General features: G+C 33.0%; 3 protein-coding genes across 4 annotated transcripts; 1 reads left to right on the top strand and 2 right to left on the bottom strand.

The window, feature by feature from the left end:
- Positions 1–347: 347 nt before the first annotated feature.
- Positions 348–9,688, bottom strand: Inos (Inositol-3-phosphate synthase). 2 transcript variants are annotated; one of them, XM_018459213.1, is made up of 8 exons: positions 9,516–9,688; positions 8,830–8,973; positions 5,862–6,034; positions 5,440–5,710; positions 3,364–3,618; positions 2,321–2,563; positions 1,560–1,668; positions 348–1,135 (listed from the first exon to the last, which is right to left on the bottom strand). In XM_018459213.1, exons 2-8 carry the CDS (start codon positions 8,956–8,958, stop codon positions 756–758), a joined length of 1,560 nt encoding a protein of 519 aa, XP_018314715.1. In that variant the 5' UTR covers positions 8,959–8,973; positions 9,516–9,688; the 3' UTR covers positions 348–755. The 2 variants fall into 2 exon arrangements, with proteins under 2 accessions (XP_018314715.1, XP_018314716.1); XM_018459214.1 differs by having other exon boundaries at positions 9,566–9,688.
- Positions 9,689–14,457: 4,769 nt separating this feature from the next.
- LOC108729871 (uncharacterized) lies at positions 14,458–16,249 on the top strand. The gene is made up of 3 exons (XM_018459212.1): positions 14,458–14,812; positions 14,988–15,222; positions 15,530–16,249. Exon 3 carries the CDS (start codon positions 15,590–15,592, stop codon positions 16,247–16,249), a length of 660 nt encoding a protein of 219 aa, XP_018314714.1. The 5' UTR covers positions 14,458–14,812; positions 14,988–15,222; positions 15,530–15,589.
- A 239-nt stretch (positions 16,250–16,488) lies between these two features.
- Positions 16,489–18,317, bottom strand: LOC108729870 (uncharacterized). The gene is made up of 6 exons (XM_018459211.1): positions 18,174–18,317; positions 17,853–17,988; positions 17,307–17,572; positions 17,043–17,199; positions 16,848–16,957; positions 16,489–16,754 (listed from the first exon to the last, which is right to left on the bottom strand). The coding sequence occupies exons 3-6, from the start codon at positions 17,311–17,313 to the stop codon at positions 16,489–16,491; spliced, it is 540 nt and encodes a 179-aa protein (XP_018314713.1). The 5' UTR covers positions 17,314–17,572; positions 17,853–17,988; positions 18,174–18,317.
- Between the last annotated feature and the right edge of the window lie 456 nt (positions 18,318–18,773).

Raw genomic sequence — 18,773 nt, 5'->3', positions numbered from 1 at the left:
CACGCACGCACGCACGCACGCACGCACGCACGCACGCACGCACGCTAGTTTTTGATAAACAGATTAAAAATAATTGATAGACACGTCATAAATTTAGACTCCAGTATTATAAACGATTAGAATAGAAAAGAAACTTGAGAGAGAGAGAGAGAGAGATAGTGATTAGAAAAAAATAATTTTATAATATTGTTAACGATTTTAATAATTGACAATTTGATACTAAAAATAATTTCATTTTCTTAACATTTTAACATATTAATAATATTGAATAATGAATTTAGCTATATTATAATATAATAACTTTATCAACAATACTTGAATAAAAAAAATTCCTAACCAAAGTCCTTTGTAATCGATTAATATAATTAAGTATTCAAAAATATGGCCGAAAATTCATGTTCATTACAATGTTAATGTTGTTGATATTGATGGAATTAACATTTTCATATCAAAATTGAATTGTTTGTAATAAAATTAGAAAATATCAGTCCTCAATTCTGCCATTTCTGCGCTCTTGACAGTTTTAAGATGAATAGTACATGTACTCTCATATATTAGACGTTTGATAACAAAGAGAGTGGAAATTAGTTTAAAAAAAAAAGGATATCACCAACCTTCCTTTGACAACAAACGAGCTAAGTTTTCATTATCACTCTGACTCTTTTCTTCGTCCTTTATATGTTCTTTTATTCCTTTCCTCTTTCCCTTCTCTATCGCCTATCCTCTATCTTCTATCCTAATCGCATCATCTTTCTTTAAATCTTGAAATCAACTTTATGTTCAAGCAACATGTTGTCCTCTGGTGGCAATGACAAGCAAGCTCGCAAAATGTTTTCGATAGCAGCCCGTTGTCGAAATAAGGCATTTATCACCGGAGTCCCGTGGGGCACTAGTGGGGCCTTGCAGAGATATGACAAAATAGAGAGTATACTATGGAAGCCAGAAAATTCTTCGCCATCATCGGTATCCACTTTCTTAAAGGTGATGCGAGAGCATAGTTCAGCTAAAATGACAAGATCGAGAATGATGGGAGTTGCAAGAAGAGAATCTTCACATATATTATGGATTACGATGGTGTTGTGACCGCCTAGCATGATTTCAGAAGTGTACTCATCCATTGCTCTCTTGCTGTCACCTGGAAATATAAAATAAATATGAAGGTAAACTTTTGTAAAAATCCGAGAAAAATACAGACTCGATTTTTCAGAAATTTTGTGAGAATCAAAAATAAAAAATCGTCAAGAAATTTTTTTCAAGAATCTTTTTCAAGAAATTTTTCGCAACATTTTTTGAGAAACTTGAGAATTTTAAACATTTAAAACATTTTGTGAGAAGTCCAACAAAATTTTAAAACATTCAATAGAAAACTGTATAATTGAAACTATCTCTTACAAATAAGCGTTGCTTCAAGACATATGTAGGTTCAGTATCGATACATGCATATTATACATAAACGTGCACGCGCGCACAAACGTAACACTTAATTTAAATAACTTTTCGAAAAATTTCTTATACTTACACGAAAGCGTTGTTACAGATAGTGAAATGTAAGAGCTTACCGACGTAGGGAACGTATTTGATGACGACACAGTGGTCCGGTTTCTCTCCAGGCTTATAGAGAATCTTGTTGGATTCCACCATATCATCTACAACTTTACTCTTGGAGATCTATGTGTGAGATTATATATGTACAAGGTACAATACGTATATATTTTAATACACGATACGTACTCTAATTTTTAATTATAAATCAAAATGTGGTATAAAATATACCCCGCTCCTTTACTTCAAAAGTGACACGAGTAAAAAAAACATCATTTTCAAGTTATTATGACGAATGAGTAAAGTAAATTTTACTCTATTAATCTCTTATTATCCTATTAATCTCTCAAAAGTGAACTAACTTTATAAAAAGTCGTTACAACACAAAAAAAGGTTAAAAAATGGATACAACTAAAAAAGGCTAGTTTTTAAGAGTAAAAAAAAATGACAAAAATGACACTATTAATCATGTTAAGATAAGATTTTCTCTTTGCTGATAAGATTATTTGATTAAATAATTATTATATAATAATAATTATCATTTGATCAATCAATGTATTTTTGACAGATAATGTACCTCATTTCGATAAGAGTAAACGTTTTAAATACAAATTTAGATTAGTACTTAAAAATATAATAACTCTTAAATTTTTCGATTTTTTACCTCTATTATAGTTAAAAGAGAGAGGGGAAAGAGAGGAGAAAGAAGGGGAGGAGAAACATATGTATACAAATCAAATATATCATATGTTTCCATTTTCGTCTTCATATCATATACCTCTTTTGAACGAAATTGCTGCGGTGCAGATAGATTGTATCCATCGTTGTTCCCTAAATGGTTGTAGCTGACAATTGACACTGGCTTTATACCAGCTGATACGAGAAAATCCACAAGCACGGACTTGAGTTTTGTTTGACCGGACTTGAAGTCGTCGCCGCCGACGAATGTCTTCTGCTTTTTGGCTAAGTCAAGGGCACCTGGTACAAAAGTGTTTTGCGGTGATCCATTGATATAGGTACACTGGAAAAATTATTTTAATGTACAAAATAGCCCATTGCAATTTTTAGTTGTTAATACATAAACACAAATAGAGAGGAAGAATACATACTCATAGTTATTATTAGTTTATAAGAGAATATGTAATTGTAAATGGAAAAATATTTGTAATTAAGTATATTTAGTTTCACATTCTTAATTATGACCAAGTATTATTAATTATCGTGTATTTATATTTAGTAATAATTACTATTACTTGATAATATTCACATATATTTCCAGAAATACTTTTATATCATAAAGAAAAATTAATTTCAAATTACATCTAATTTTTTCCTGCTTCTAAATTAATAGTACGATTTCTCATTAGTCATTATAATCCTATCGGAGGCACACATACTTTTACTGTGTTCTAGACTGTCAAAAAATCTAGAAAAATTCAGGTTTACTTTCCAACATCTCTGTTACATTGCCAGATAGTTATTTAACTTAAATGTTTTATTTAATAAAAATTGAAATTTATGCCAGTGAAATTTCGTCTGGATAAAAAAAATTCATTGTCAGTATGCCTACGAAGGGTTAAAATTTTCATTAATATTTAATATTGTCTAAAATTATTCATTTTTATCATTAAATATTATATTATCATTAAAGTGAATCGGTTTACTGAACCGTGCCTAGCTCGGTGATCTGTAAAATCTTGAGAAAATATAACTGTTAGCTATTTTTTGAATAATCGCCTTATATTGCCCGACTAGTGCTATTGTTAAACAATAATCTTTATTAGTAAAAAAAAAAGAATTGTATATGAATTTTAGTCATACTCCTTCTAGAGCCGCTGCTACAGCAAACATGGTGCTGGGACTGATCTCTGAATGATCTTCCTCGATTGACTTCAATAGATTGTCGGCTGTATCGTTGACACCTGTTATGATCTCTGAGAACCTTTCAGTATTTGCGGTCCATAAGACAATAACTTGATCGAGACTTTTTGCAGTCTTAAACTGCGTTATGTCATTGCGAATTAAATTGAGTTGCTCGGCCTTGGTACCCATAATGATGTTATTTGCTCTTTTGCCCTTCGTAAGAAAATTTCGCAAATATTTATTATTGTAATAAGAGAATTGTGATTTAATTGATAAGAAAAAGCGCAATATTCAATGTTATAATGTAATAAATATGATTCTTATATACATACACTGTATACACAGAGCAAGAGAAAAAATATGTAATATTAATATAAAAGATATATACAGATTTTAATACACTAATATAAAAAAAAGAAAAATTTCATAGATAAGGAGCATTTGCATCATATATTACTATTATTACTATTATAAATGTATGTAATATAGAAAATGTCAATAAAAACACAAACAGAAATTATCAATGAAACAAAGAATTTATCAATAATTACAAGATTCATTTTTACCCGATTTTTAATTAATTTAGAATTACAAAGTTTATATTTTTGTTTTTGATTGGGTGTGCGCACGCATACATACACTCTTTTCAAATTAATGTAAAAATTTTACATATGTTACAATAAAAAATAATTTGGTAATTTCTTGTTCCTTATAGTAATATTTATAGAATATGGAAGACATTGAAAATTACTGATACCTCTTAATTGTTTCACAGTTGAACATGTTGTCACCTTCAATTTTCTTACGTGGTACCATATAATGATTTTCCGTCTTGAAAAACTAACAATATAATTTAGCTTTTTAAATCTTAAATAACACTATAAAATTTTATTATTTAATCTCTATAGATTTTGAGACATTTTTTCCTTTAATTTTCTCGCATATCTATAATGATTTTGCGTTTATTTTCTCTTAAAAAAAATATGTATATAATATAAGAATCCATAACAATATAATTTTTTTCTACAAATTACAAATATAAGTAAATTATATAATGGTAATAAGACTCAACAAATTTAATACAAATGGGAAATAGAGCTACGAGCCAAGATTAATACATATGGTCAACATTAAAATACAAATAAAAATAAAATAAACATCCAATAACTTTAATATGAATATCCGGTAATCACAATGCGTTTCGATTCGTATCGGATCCTTCTCAATGTTAGAGTTGAAGAATATATAAATTAAAAATTAGACTTCGATAACTTCTCTCTATCTCGCAGTACTTGCGCTAACAAAACAAATATAAATACTAAATATAAAATTATATATACGTAACACGTGAAAATTAAGATTATTTTCAGTTTTCTTATATATATAATGACTTTTCGTCTATCAGCCCTCTCTCTCTCTCTCTCTCTCTAACTCACACTTACTACTCACCGTACACACGCACACACACTGTCACTTTCATGTCACCACATTACACACATATCCTTATTTCGCAAAATATTCTATATTCTTTTCATATATTCTATCGGTATCAAATCTAAACTCAGTTTATCAGTCTAGTTACATTAGTATATTTTGATCGCTGACAATATCAATAATAGTCTCCTTAAAATTCTTCACAACAAAATTATATCTTTTAAAAAACTTAAAAGATATAACAAATTTAGTGCAAATATAATTTGCAAAATAAATTTTTAAGTAAAAAACAAGTTTCATGAAGTTGTTGTAATGCTACCTAAGCGAAGTAGGAAACATTATACGTAAGAAAACTGAAAATGATAATTTTGTTTCATAGCGAAAATCATATATTAGATTTTGCATTTTACGATTAATTAAAAAATTGTTAGATAATAAAATTGCTAATATATAGAAGATAGATGAAAATTCATGTAGTATGTAAGAAAACCGAAGGTTTTGCAGAAATTTGTATTGATTACTTAACTTTTATAATCCATTGTTAAGGATCTATCATAAATTCGCCTCAACAATGTTAAATCTTAGCGAAATTATAATTACCTGGTTCGAAGCGATGAAATCAGGATAGTATATGCTCTTCCTGGGCCGCATGTGAGTTACGTAGGGCCGCAACTGTACCTGCAGATTTATATCTAACACTTTGGCACGCGTCATGGCTTCCGCGATGTTTACATCTGAAATATCCCAGCCATCAATCTCGATGTCATCGGGATTTACCATAGGCAGCATGCTGGATATGGGTACATAAACATCTTCCCCTTTGATTCTTCTACCCAATTTCACCGTGGACGCTTGCGTTAGGGAACCATACCTGAAACGCATATAATAGAAATAATACAAAATAATGAGGTCGCATGCCACGAAGAAAATGTACGATAGAAATTCCAAGTTGAAATAGACGTAATAATATAAGCTAGAATATTGGTAGTAATAAGATATAAATAAATTTCTGGAAGACATACCAGTTGGCAGTTTTCAGACCTTCTTTCGTCTCCCACGATAATTTAAGCTTGTTTGCCAATAAAGCTGCTGTCATAGTACTACCGTTGTTACCACCCCAGCCTACTAGCATCAGGCCTAGTTTCGGAACTTTCATCATGGTCCTGATTAGCAATTTTGTCGACATAGGTATTACCTGCAAAAAACAATCCGTGCCCTTGAAAAAACATTTCTAAATTGTTTCGTATTCTTAAAAAAAAAGAATGTATAACACATTTACATACATATAAATAAATATACAAGATATTCACATTCTCCATAATAATGTAAAGTTATGGTAAGTATGAGTACAAATAGGTGTGACTACCTATATATGTAGGTATATGAGTACAAGAGAAAATTGGAATACCCATCTCTATAGGATCATTTTCCTTTTACAATCTTTTACTATTTTCATACAAAAATGTTTAATTTTTAATTAATTTTAGTTTTTAATTTAATTTAATTTTGAATAATCAATCTCTTCTAATATATACAGAATATATATAATAATAATAATAATAGAGATCGTAGTTGCAAAAAATTTCGGAGAATATACAATAAGTTTTGCATCAGGGTAGAAAGGAGTGCATTTTATTAAATTTGTTTTTTTTTATTGCTGCACTGGATGCACTAGAACTTTCCTTTTCGTCAAATTTCAAACATATACCTATTTCACTTTAAGTATACAAAATTTATATTGGTTTAATTAAAAAAAAAACAGACCTATTACAAACATTTTCATTTGACTTCCAATTGAAACAATATTCGGAAAACGAAGAAAATATAATTTGATGAAAGAATTGTACAATTGATCTTGTGATAACATATATTGAATATGATTTACTGAAATGGTTGCAGAAATCGCGATTGAAATTGAATTCAATCTAAACACAAACAGACTTATACTTAACTGGAAATATATATCTACGTAATCTTTTAATCAATTAATGTAATACACATAAACGTGTGGAAACATATCACATTAATGTATAAATAAAATCAGCATCGTATAATTATAATATAATTCGTACATATACATAATAATTTAAGTCAATAATAATATTTTTTTAAACTTTTCAATATCGAAATTATACAGTCAATAATTATGTTAAAATTCTATATAATACTACGATCTAGTTCTGTGCCAATAGTTTGTATGTGAATAATAGATATATACCATATATACGTGGTTGTACTTTGTATATGCACGCGCGCGAGCTTCCAAGGGTTGATTTTATTATGGAGACCTTAGCGGTCTAGAACAATCTCACTCAACAATGCCGTTTATATGTCCGATACATGTTGTATATTTCAAGATTAAATATGTACACATTGTATTTAAAGGCTAATAAATTTGCTTTTTCTTAATACAGAGAATTTCTCAATAACGTAACAAAAGAAACAAATCAAACTTTATAATAATTTACTTATAATATATGTAAATTTTAACTTTAAAGTTATATAATGCATATGTCAAAAAGAGAAAAAGAAGAATCAAAGTTGCAAGTGAAGGTGTACGAGAAACAAATGCAAAAGGCAAGGTGTAATTTAAAAAAAGCTGGAATAATCGAAGAATTTAATTTTGTGTAGTGTTGATAATAAGTGCGCGTGAGGCTGTCATGCAGAAAAAAAACTGCTTTTACCAATGTAGATTTATTTTAATTTCGGTTCAATTTACTTTTCATCCGTTTCTACTTCTAAGAATTAAAAAAAAATAAATTTTAAATCGAGAATAAATTTAAGTTATTTTACATCTACATTGGTAGAAATGGACTGTAGGAGTGTATAGATCTTTTTATGATATGCCATCTTTTCTCTTTTTTTCTCCAACGTGGAGAGAAAAGCAAGAAAAATGAATCATGCAAGAACTTTAGCTAAAAAAAAAAAAAACAGATCTTGTGTCCTTTTAACTTGTATAAATTCCTATACCAATTTGTGGTGTAATATATTTATTAGATTACTCTTCCACGAAAGTATTTGGAAAATCATGGTTGTTTATAACAAATTAATTTTCAAATTATCTTATTGTACATTCAAATTATCTTATTGTACATCTTCGTGATATTAAATCTTACATTAAAATTTTGTAAAAGCAAAACGGAATTTATTATTAAAAAGAGCCTGCACTTTTCCGTTGGAATTTGATCATTTGTTTAGTATCATGCATGTATAATTTTGTGTGTGTGTGTGTGTGTGTGTGTGTGTGTGTGTGTGTGTGTGTGTGTGTGTGTGTGTGTGTGTGTGTGTGTGTGTGTGTGTTTACACATGTATGTATAAAGCCCAAGATACAATGCAAGGGAATAGCGATAGCGATAGGAACAACATAATTTAAACCTATCAGAAATCGATTATATTGGAATACACAGTTTTTGATAGGTTGAAATCGTGTTATTCCTATCGCTATCGCTATTCCCTCGCAATGGGTGCGTTCAGCAGAACGTTTGTTTTGCAACTGTTGTAAGTTTCCTTCGCGCTAATTGGATCATACTTTTAGATCTAGAAGAATGGTCCTATCTCAGCAGACAATCACAAAACGGTTGCAAAACTGTTGAGTCTGCTGAACGCAGCCATTGTGTCTCGGGCTGAAATGTAATGGCTGCGTTCAGCAGAACGTTTGTTTTGCAACTGTTGGAAGTTTCCTTCGCGCTGATTGGATCATACTTTTAGATCTAGAAGAATGGTCCTATCTCAGCAGACAATCATGAAACGGTTGCAAAACTGTTGAGTCTGCTGAACGCAGCCAATGTATAAAAGGACTGTTAAACTGTTACAGCGAGAAAGTGGGAGAAAAAGTTTCGTCGATTGTTTCGTCTTACAATTAGATAAGAGAGCGCAACTTCAACCTTGACAAGCAGACTACTTCAATATCGACCAGCCGGACGGCGCGAGCATTTGTGACACACTCGAGATAATTGGACGAACGCAACGGATCGATCAACAGATTCTCACCGTGTAGGTACCATGATCGTTCTCGTCCTCTTCGGTCACATTAATCATCCGATATTCGTACTCAGCCTCGATGAAATCCTCCGAGTAGCGCACCTTTGGCGAATTGACACGCACCTTCAAGTTCGCCATACTTTGGACACCCACCTTCGGGATATGATCACGAGAGCAACAAACGGTATACAACGGTATACAAAGTATATACGTTTATACACGCACGCACGCACGCACGCACGCACGCACGCACGCGCGCGCGCGCACACGCACACACACACACACAAAAGATACACTCCGGTTTCTCTCGAGGCGTTGGACTACATCATGAGGTGCCGCGAATTAAGAAAATCACTGAATAATTCTGGAGTCTAATCAGTAGAATGTCGATCGGATTCAAATTTAGATTATCCAATCGGATTCAAATTTAGATTATATAAATCAAATTTAGATAATGAATAAAATGATACCCTTTTTAAACGCGCGTAATAAAATACATTTTCGCACGTGTTTGGAAAAATCGTCTTAAAAAAATATTAACGATCAATTCACAAATTTTCTTGGAAAATCTAGATAACTCGGAGTTATCTTGATGCGTTTATAGTATAGGCGACGGGAAAAAATGACCTGTACGATTTTTTCGGAACAAAAAAGATCGTCTATTTTACATAACGTAACGGAAATTTGAAACTCACCCAAATTTATCGAACTGACATTCGAGTCCTGACGCGATTCGTGAACGTACCGTTAAGAAGGAGCGGCGGATATGAAGCAGCGAGCGAAAAAGAGCTGGCGCATAAGTTACCAATCACGTATGTTTGGTCGAGCCTTTCGTTCACGCCTCGCGACGGCTACCAAAATGTAAATGCGGCATGACCGTCGTCGATGGCCGTCGATTACACAATTTTCATAAAAAAAGAGGGGGTAATATTGGTAGCAACAAAAACCCTTGAGGCACCAAGGTTTTATTTTCTACGGATTGGTAATATTTAAGGCCGCAGCACAGACTCTTGCATAACGCATAATGCATAAGGGAATCGACCAATCGAAATTCTTTTTTTCCATGGAATGGAAGGAAAGGAAAGAGTCTGATTAGTTGATTTGCTTATGCAGTTCACGAATTATCATGTAATTACACTACTTTTACACTCGATCGACCATGATCGGCGCAAACTAACGGATTACTACTTGTAAATATTACCAATCCGTAGAAAATAAAACTATATGCCCTAAAGGGTTTTTGTTGCTACCACCATTACCCCCTCTTTTTTTATGAAAATTGTGTAATCTGGCCGTCGCTACCGTCGCTACCACTACCGCTACAGTGCTATGCCTACTGCGCACTGGATGCGATTAAAGATCCTCAACCCAGTAAAGGCCATCACACGTACAAAAATTTTAGTCGGAATCGTAAGGTCGCAAGCAAATCGACCAATCACAATAAAAATTAATAGCGAATTCGATTGGATGAACTCAGTGCGCACTGACGTACATTAAAGCCGTCGTACACAAAATAACGTAAAGATATATTTATAAATAAACATAGAAATTGATTAAATCTTGAAATACCCAATACATTTTATTGTACTATTAGGTAAAATATGTATTTCATAATTCGAAATATTTGCATTATATTTTTATACTCACATTAAATCAGTGTACAATGAGTTTAATATGTACCAGTGCGCACTAGTGCTTCCAATCGAATTCGCCATAAGATCTCGCATTTTTATACGCTCGACTGTGATTAGCCGATTTGCTTACGATTTTACGATTAGGACTAAAATTTTTGTATGTACGTGTGATGGCCTTAAGAAATGACAATGGAATCGATGTCGATTCGATGTCGAAATCATCGAATCAATGTCGATTCCATTGTCATTTCTCACTGGGAAATAAGAAATGTGCGAATTGAAATCGCTATGGGATTGGTTGAAGACGACGTTGTAAGAATATGGCGCAACCAATGGCGCAATCGTATTTTATTCCTACTTACATAAAATAAAACGCGACGAACATACTAATATCGTTTTCAATTGGGGTGCACTGGCTGCACTCAGTATCAAGAGCGTGTTCGATTGGCAGTGCCAATGCGCACTTGGTTAGTGTCACCTGTTCATTTAACCGCACTCGGTGCGCACTAATGGCGAATTCGGCACACATGCACTCCGTTTTAATGCTGCCCTGACATGGTGCAAGTGCAGAACTACTTTAGTGCTATGCTAAATTGGACTGTTATAGCGTTTTTCATTGGGAAATCTGGTGCGCACTGAGTGCGCACTAGGTACAGACTACGTGTTTCATTGGGGATTTCAGTGCGCACGAAGATCGTGCGCGCTGTTTCATTGGTAAATCTAGTGCCGAGTTTTCGCACTTTCGTGCAAAAATCTAGCACGAGCTCCGAGGGACGGTGTCGGTTGCATGCAAGATATGGCGGCGGGAATTATAAATGAGAACGATATGCAAGTAATACTCGATCTTCTCTCGTCGTCAAGTAGTGATGATGACGATTTTTTATTTATAAATGAAAAACCTAATATTCCAAAAATAAAAAACTTTTTAGATGTAATATTATAATTTTTCTGATAACGAGGTAAGTTTTCATTGTAGATTATAACCGAACTTGTATCATTTTCCTACAGGTATCTTGAAAACCTATAGATATAAGCGTTATCAGAAACATTGTGGTTTTCATGATGATCATAAATATGAATTATATGTCTAGGAAAATTCAAAACGTCTGATAATCAATAGTTTCAGTCTGACAATCAATCGAATTTTTAAAAGTCAGGCAGAATCCGATTTGTGCGAAATATGCTGTACGTATACTTATTTATAAACAAAAACCTCGTATAAAAACCACACGATAAGAAAATATAAATCCACGCGAATAAAAATGTATAGTAATAAGTATATTTAGTAGCACATTATTCATGTGTAGTGAAGGTTTTTTTTAATAAGGAAAGCAGCTTATAACAAATTTTCTTCACAGTTACAGGTACTTTATATTATTGAATAACATTAGTTATATATATTAAAAAATGGTTATCATCATGGTAGAAGTATAAGGGTATGCTCAATCAGTGGTAGATCACTGCGCATGTATCAAGCATACGTCACATTCGGCCAGCCTTCGGCTATATCCGGAGCAGTTCGTGTCAATGTAATATCGTCGTCATGTCGCCAACATATGTGCAGCACATGCCGAATAAATTCTGTAGTGCAAAGTCGAGTGATTTCACATTCAAAATACGTTGTGCGGTTAAAGGATGCGAAAATTATCATCATAAGATAAAAAATGAATCGGATCGAAAGGAGTCGGAAAATTTTTCGGATTGAAAGGCATGCTTAAAAGCATACTTTCGAATTTCGCGTTTAATAATGACGTATGCTTGTATATTTTGATTGGACAGTGGGCGTGGCCATGCGCAAGAGCGTACTCTTATAGCGTTTTTCATTGGGAAATCTGGTGCGCACTAGGTGCGGACTACGTGTTTCATTGGCGATTTCAGTGCGCACGAAGATCGTGCGTGTTGTTTCATTGGTAAATCTAGTGCCGAGATTTCGCACTTTCGTGCAAAAATCTAGCACGAGCTCCAAGGGACGGTGTCGGTTGCGTGCAAGATATGGCTGCGGGAATTATAAATGAAAACGATATGTAAATAATACTCGATCTTCTCTCGTCGTCATCAAGTAGTGATGATGACGATTTTTTATTTATAAATGAAAAACGTAATATTCCAAAAATAAAAAACTTTTTAGATGTAATACATAATTTTTCTGATAACGAGGTAAGTTTTCATTGTAGGTTATAACCGAACCTGTATCATTTTCCTACAAGTATCTTGAAAACCTATAGGTGTAAAGCCCAGTGTCCACGATGCTAGAAATCCGTCCGAGATCTCGGATGAAGAAAGAATTGACCAATCGCATTGATCATGTGACTAAATTGTTTAAATGTGATTGGTTAATTCTTTCTCTTTCCGAGATCTCGGACCAATTTCTAGCATCGTGGACACAAGGCTTAAGAATTATCAGAAACGTTGTGATTTTCATAATGCTCATAAATATGAATTATATGTCTAGAAAAATTCAAGACGTCTGATAATCAATAGTTTCAGTCTGACAATCAATCAAATTTTTAAAAGTCAGGCAGAATCCGATTTGTGCGAAGTATCTATGTATATTTATTTATAAACAAAAACCTCGTATGAAAACCACACGATAAGAAAATATAAATCCACGCGAATAAAAATGTGTAGTAATAAGTATATTTAGTAGCACATTATTCATGTAGTGAAGATTTTTTTAATAAGGAAAGCAGCTTATAATAAATTTTCTTCACAGTTACAGGCTATAGGTTATGCAATTTGGCGGAATACACATATATATATATTCTTACTCAACAATTTATGATGAAGATCTTCTTCGCCACTTTGAAGTGATACTATCAAAATACTATTATTTATTTTAAATCGAATTGGAGGCATTTCTGTAACTTTTAAATGATTCATTTCTGTAAGCTGCAAACGGAAAATGTCAATATTCGAGAAATTTAAAAATGACACGCCACTAAGCGCACCCATCGAGTCGCGAGTGTTTCATTGGGCATGCAAAAAACTTGCACCGTCGATAAACTCGGACAGTGACATCTCAATTCGACGAATTTCTTAGTGCGCACCTAGTGCATCCCAATGAAAAACGCTATTTAGAAAGAGTGCAACATTTTTTGAACTCGTTCAGTTCATTCGGTTGATTCGAATATAAATTCAGTACTACATTGGGTTAGTTTTCATCTGCCGAATACGATAATCTTAACGCACTGATACAGTGCGCACAAGCCGAATGCGTGGCACTGAAAAAGTTCACACTCAGTGCGCACTAGTGCGGTCTGTCGAATTCGCTATAAGGCCGGAATCAGACTACGCATTGAATATTGAGATTGAAGATTGAAGTTTGACCAATCAAAACAATAGGTGCTAAAATTCCTTTGTTCTCACTGGCCAAATTCTAATCTTCAATCTTCTATCTCAATCTTCAATGCGTAGTCTGATTCCGGCCTAAAGGTACAATTTCATGCAGCGAAGCTTCGCTGGCGATGACCCCCCACTCCGCCGACAACGAAGCCAGCGTTCAAACGCTCTTCGCTCAAGCCCCGTATCCTTTTCATGGAGCGAAGTTTCGCTGGCGAAGCTATCCCCACTACTGTGCCGCGAATAAGAAGTCGAATAAGGAGTCGTTGAAAACATTGAAGCCTGATTTATAATGGCCGTAACCGTTCATACTAATACGGCAAGTTAGTATGAACGAAAGCATTAAAATCCTATGGTTGAACTTTACCGGCACCGGCATAAGTTAACGGTTACGGCCATTATAAATCAGGCTTGACTAAAAAGTGTGGTTATAGCTACTAAATATAAAGTAAAATATTTTCACTTGTTCGGTAAGTATAACGAAACATATATTTATCTTTACAAATATTTAGTATTACCAAACGGTAAACTATTTAGTAATATTTATTAGAAATTTAATTATAAACAAATATATAGTTGAAAGTATTTCACTCAATATTTGGTAGTTATAACCAGATTTTTTTTAGTGTATGAAACCTCGACACATTAAAAAAGATAAAAATGGATGATCAATACGTGCAGGAATTTAAATATATAATTACAATTGCTACGGCTCAAGAAATAAAAAGACGACGTATAGCCGCAGCAGCTGCTGTGATATATTCTGTACAGAATAAAAAACGGCAATATGCGAAGAAAAAATATTGGGTAGCACCCATTTTTCAAAGTCGAAAAGAACACAGTTTTTATTTTGCTTCAGTTCCAAAATTGAAATTGGAAGACCTTCGCTTTCGCAACTATTTTAGAATGAGCACAACTCAGTTTGAAGAATTATTACAAATTCTTGCTCCAAAATTGCAGAAGCAAAATGTTATTCGGGAAATCATCTCCCCATCCGAACGCTTAGCACTGACATTGAGGTTTGTTTCATTTGAATTGATTCATATATGTTATGAATGTAATGCTTCGTATTAAAAAATAAATATAAAAAAACCATATGGTAAAAACCATGATTTTTTAAAATGACATTTTCATACATTTATCACCACACAAATCAGTATTTTGTATCAAAGTATTATTTTTGAAATATTGTAGGTACTTAGCATCCAGTGATTCCATGATTTCGATGTCGTATCAGTACCTTGTGGGAGTTACAACAGTTAGCAATATCATTCAAGAAACATGTACACTAATTTGGGACAGTTTGTAGCCTTCAGTTCTATCTGGCCAAATAGAAGAAAAAGACTGGATAGATATAGCCAACGATTTTGAAAAATGGAATTTTCCACACTGCATTGGAGCCATCGATGGCAAGCACGTTATCATCCAAGTATGTACATTGAGGTATTATGCTAAATGTACATATAGTAGCCTATTCTCTATAAAATTAAGGCTATTATCCATCGTCTTTTACTCTGGACACCTTATTTTTTTTTATGCATCCGGGGACATCCAAGAAAATTTTTTCTAAAAATATCCGAGATAATTATTAATGATAATTATTTGGGATACCTTTAGAAAATCTTTCGAATGTCTCCAGACGCCTTAAAAGAGAACAGTATCCAGGGAAGAAGACGATGGCCTGTATAAGATAAATGAAATTATATTTAATTTGAAGTGACAATTTTCTGTTTTAGTGTCCCAATAACGCTGGATCAACGTACTTCAATTATAAGCATACGCATAGTATAGTTTTGATGGCCATCTGTGATTCGAATTACATCGTCCGTTTCGTAGATATCGGAGCATACGGACGACGCAGCGATGGAGGTATATTTAAAGACAGCACCATAGGAAAAGTCTTTGACAAAGGTGACATGAATGTTCCGCAGCCGGCTGCTATTTCAGATAGTTTTGTTCTACCATATTGTCTTGTGGGAGACGAAGCTTTTCCTTTGAAGCCATATTTGCTTCGTCCATACCCAGGCAGAGGTCTGACAATGGAACAAGCTGTCTTTAATTATCGTTTAAGCCGAGTACGAAGGTTAATCGAAAATACCTTTGGTATACTCGTCAGCCAGTGGCGAGTATTCAGAAAACCAATTATCGCTAATCCTGAAACTGCTGTGGAAATAGTAAAGGCAACCGTATGCTTGCATAATTGGCTTCGGATAAATGACATTAATGTTAACGAATACGTACCTATCGGTATTGTTGACTTTGATAATCCAAGCACTCCAAGTGGATTCAATGCAGGATCTTGGAGAAATATTATGGAAGATGGCTGTGCTTTCAAAGATTCTGGAAACTGTAGCAGTAATATGAGTGCCCGAGAATGTGTCAATATTCGCAATGAATTTTGTTGCTATTTTAATAATGAAGGAGCAGTGCCATGGCAGTACAATCGTGGAAGTTAAAAGTTGTAATAAAATATTTCGTTTAAATTAGAATATTTCGATATAGTTATAATTTTTTATTAATAAAATAATGTATTATATATAATAATTATATTATACTTATCTTAGAATTATCTTATAATATTATTATCACATATTATATCATTATATACATTTTATCATTATTATATTATTCTCACATATCTTATACTTATCTTATATAATAACTGCACTTATCTTAACTACACTTATCTTTTAACTTATTTCTTTTTTTTTGCCTCATTTATTACTTTAAAAATATCGAACATTACATCGTCCAGTAATTCCGGGTTCATATCACGAAGTAGGAGAGTTACCAAATGTCCCATTGACGCAGGTTTATCAAACATAATTGGTGGAATATTATTTGAAATACGATTAGACAAAATTTGGTCTATTTGCTCAATATTAAAGGATATTGGAGCCTCTAAAGAATTGGCAATTCGATCCAGGGGATTATCTTCAGACATGCGACGTTTACTGCTTTCTGTAAAAAATATTCATATCCTGTAAAATATAAAATGGTTTGTTTTGACATACAAATATATTCTTCAAATTAATCTTATTAAAATAAACATACTTGATGTATTACGACTGTTGCTGCTACTGTTACAGCTGTTGCTGTCATCGTGAAAAACATTCGATTGTGAATCATCAAATTCTGACATGCTCTCGATATTACTGACAGTTCTGTCATGAAAAGAAAATTAATTAGTACATACATTCATATAAAAAAAATTACAATATTACTATCATTATTATTATAGATGCATACCTGCTTTCTAGCCGAACATCATTCAAAAACTGCATACGTTGGAGATGTATCCATGGTTTTTTTCCACTCGCTTGCTGATTCTTTTTTGAATGCACCCGAAAAGAATCTGATAATGATTTCCACTTCCTTTTTATCGTCTCGATGGAAGGGAATGATCCTAAAAAAAAGATGGAAATACATAATTTGATAAATCAGTATTTTTTTGTAACATAAATAACATTTATAGAAAAACCTTATACTATAACATAGCAACAACAATATTACCGTTCATAGCTTCATATATTTCTTCCCAGAGCTGTTTCTTTATTTGTGGACTGCGTTCAGTTATAGGTAGTTTGAAGTTCCACAATCCAGGTCGAAGACCTGATTGAAGATTTCATCGATTAACTGTTCTTCTATTTCCATCTTCTTCGTTTCTAAGTCCACTGACTTATGTGAATTTACAGCGCCCTTTACTGTATGTGGTATAGTTGTGACTACAGCTTCTGTACCATCAGGCATCAGGCTTTTGCGAACTATACTTCCATCCTCTAATAATAATAGTAACAATGATTACAGCTGAATACAACAATGATTCACCGAGACATTTTACACAGCACCCTTAATCAGGTTCAATAATATCCGTAATTGTGAAATTGGCAAATTATTGTTGTTCTTCGGAAGAATGGAACAACTGTGATTGGCCAGTTTCTAACTACAGATGTCATTAAACTCGATTAAGGGCGTCCATATAATAAGCCATGGTAATAAACAGACGCGAAATATTTGTAAGACAATTTCGAATAAATAAGTAGTAAGTAAAGATTTTACCACACTGAGGATAACAGTAAAAATTTTCATCAATGCAGACGTTACTGTATTCGTTGAAGCATGTATGAGACAACAAATTATCCTCAATAATAAAAGTTTCGCATACGCCGCATGTGTACGAAATATTTAAATTATTCTAAAATAATACAATAACAATAAGTATGGTTAATATAATATTATAAAATATTACAAAATGAAACATCTTCAATATAATATATAAAAGATAGTGAAAGAAATAAAGAGAAACCTAATATATGAATGTTTGATACTATGAATACTATAAAACTATAACTATTTATATGTATATTTATATATACATACTTCGTCTACGTTCATTAAGTTATCCATTTGTAAGTTATTATCCTTTGCCGGCGGAATAAATGTGGAATAGACCAAGAAGAAGGCTATGTTAAGGTTATGTTTCACAGCGTCGTGGTGTGGCACCATTGCTTCGCTGATAGATGAACAATGGCTGCGTTCAGCAGACTCAACAGTTTTGCAACCGTTTTATGATTGTCTGCTGAGATAGGACCATTCTTCTAGATCTAAAAGTATGATCCAATTAGCGCGAAGGAAACTTACAACAGTTGCAAAACAAACGTTCTGCTGAACGCACCCAACGTTGAACTATGAGCGTTTCTTCGCTAGCTATGCTGGCTATGCATGAATCGTCGGAGTGGGGGGTCATCGCCAGCGAAGCTTCGCTGCATGAAATTGTACCTTAAGTGGCACGAGATATTTTGACGGTGCCAGTTCAGTGCATTGGATACATATGTATATTCTTGATATCTTATATATTATTTAATTATATATAGTAAAAAATCATTACTTAAAGTTATGAACATGAAATGTCAAGGTTATTTTTCTGCATTCTTCTTGCAGTCTAGTCAAGTCCTTACAATCTTACAATTCGAAATGGCA

This window comes from Mycetomoellerius zeteki, unplaced genomic scaffold (genome assembly GCF_001594055.1).
Source record: "Mycetomoellerius zeteki isolate Tzet28-1 unplaced genomic scaffold, Tzet1.0 scaffold809, whole genome shotgun sequence".
In the NCBI taxonomy this organism is placed as follows: domain Eukaryota; kingdom Metazoa; phylum Arthropoda; class Insecta; order Hymenoptera; family Formicidae; genus Mycetomoellerius; species Mycetomoellerius zeteki.
Note: the sequence above shows the minus strand (reverse complement) of the source record. Positions and strands in the feature narration are given on the sequence as shown.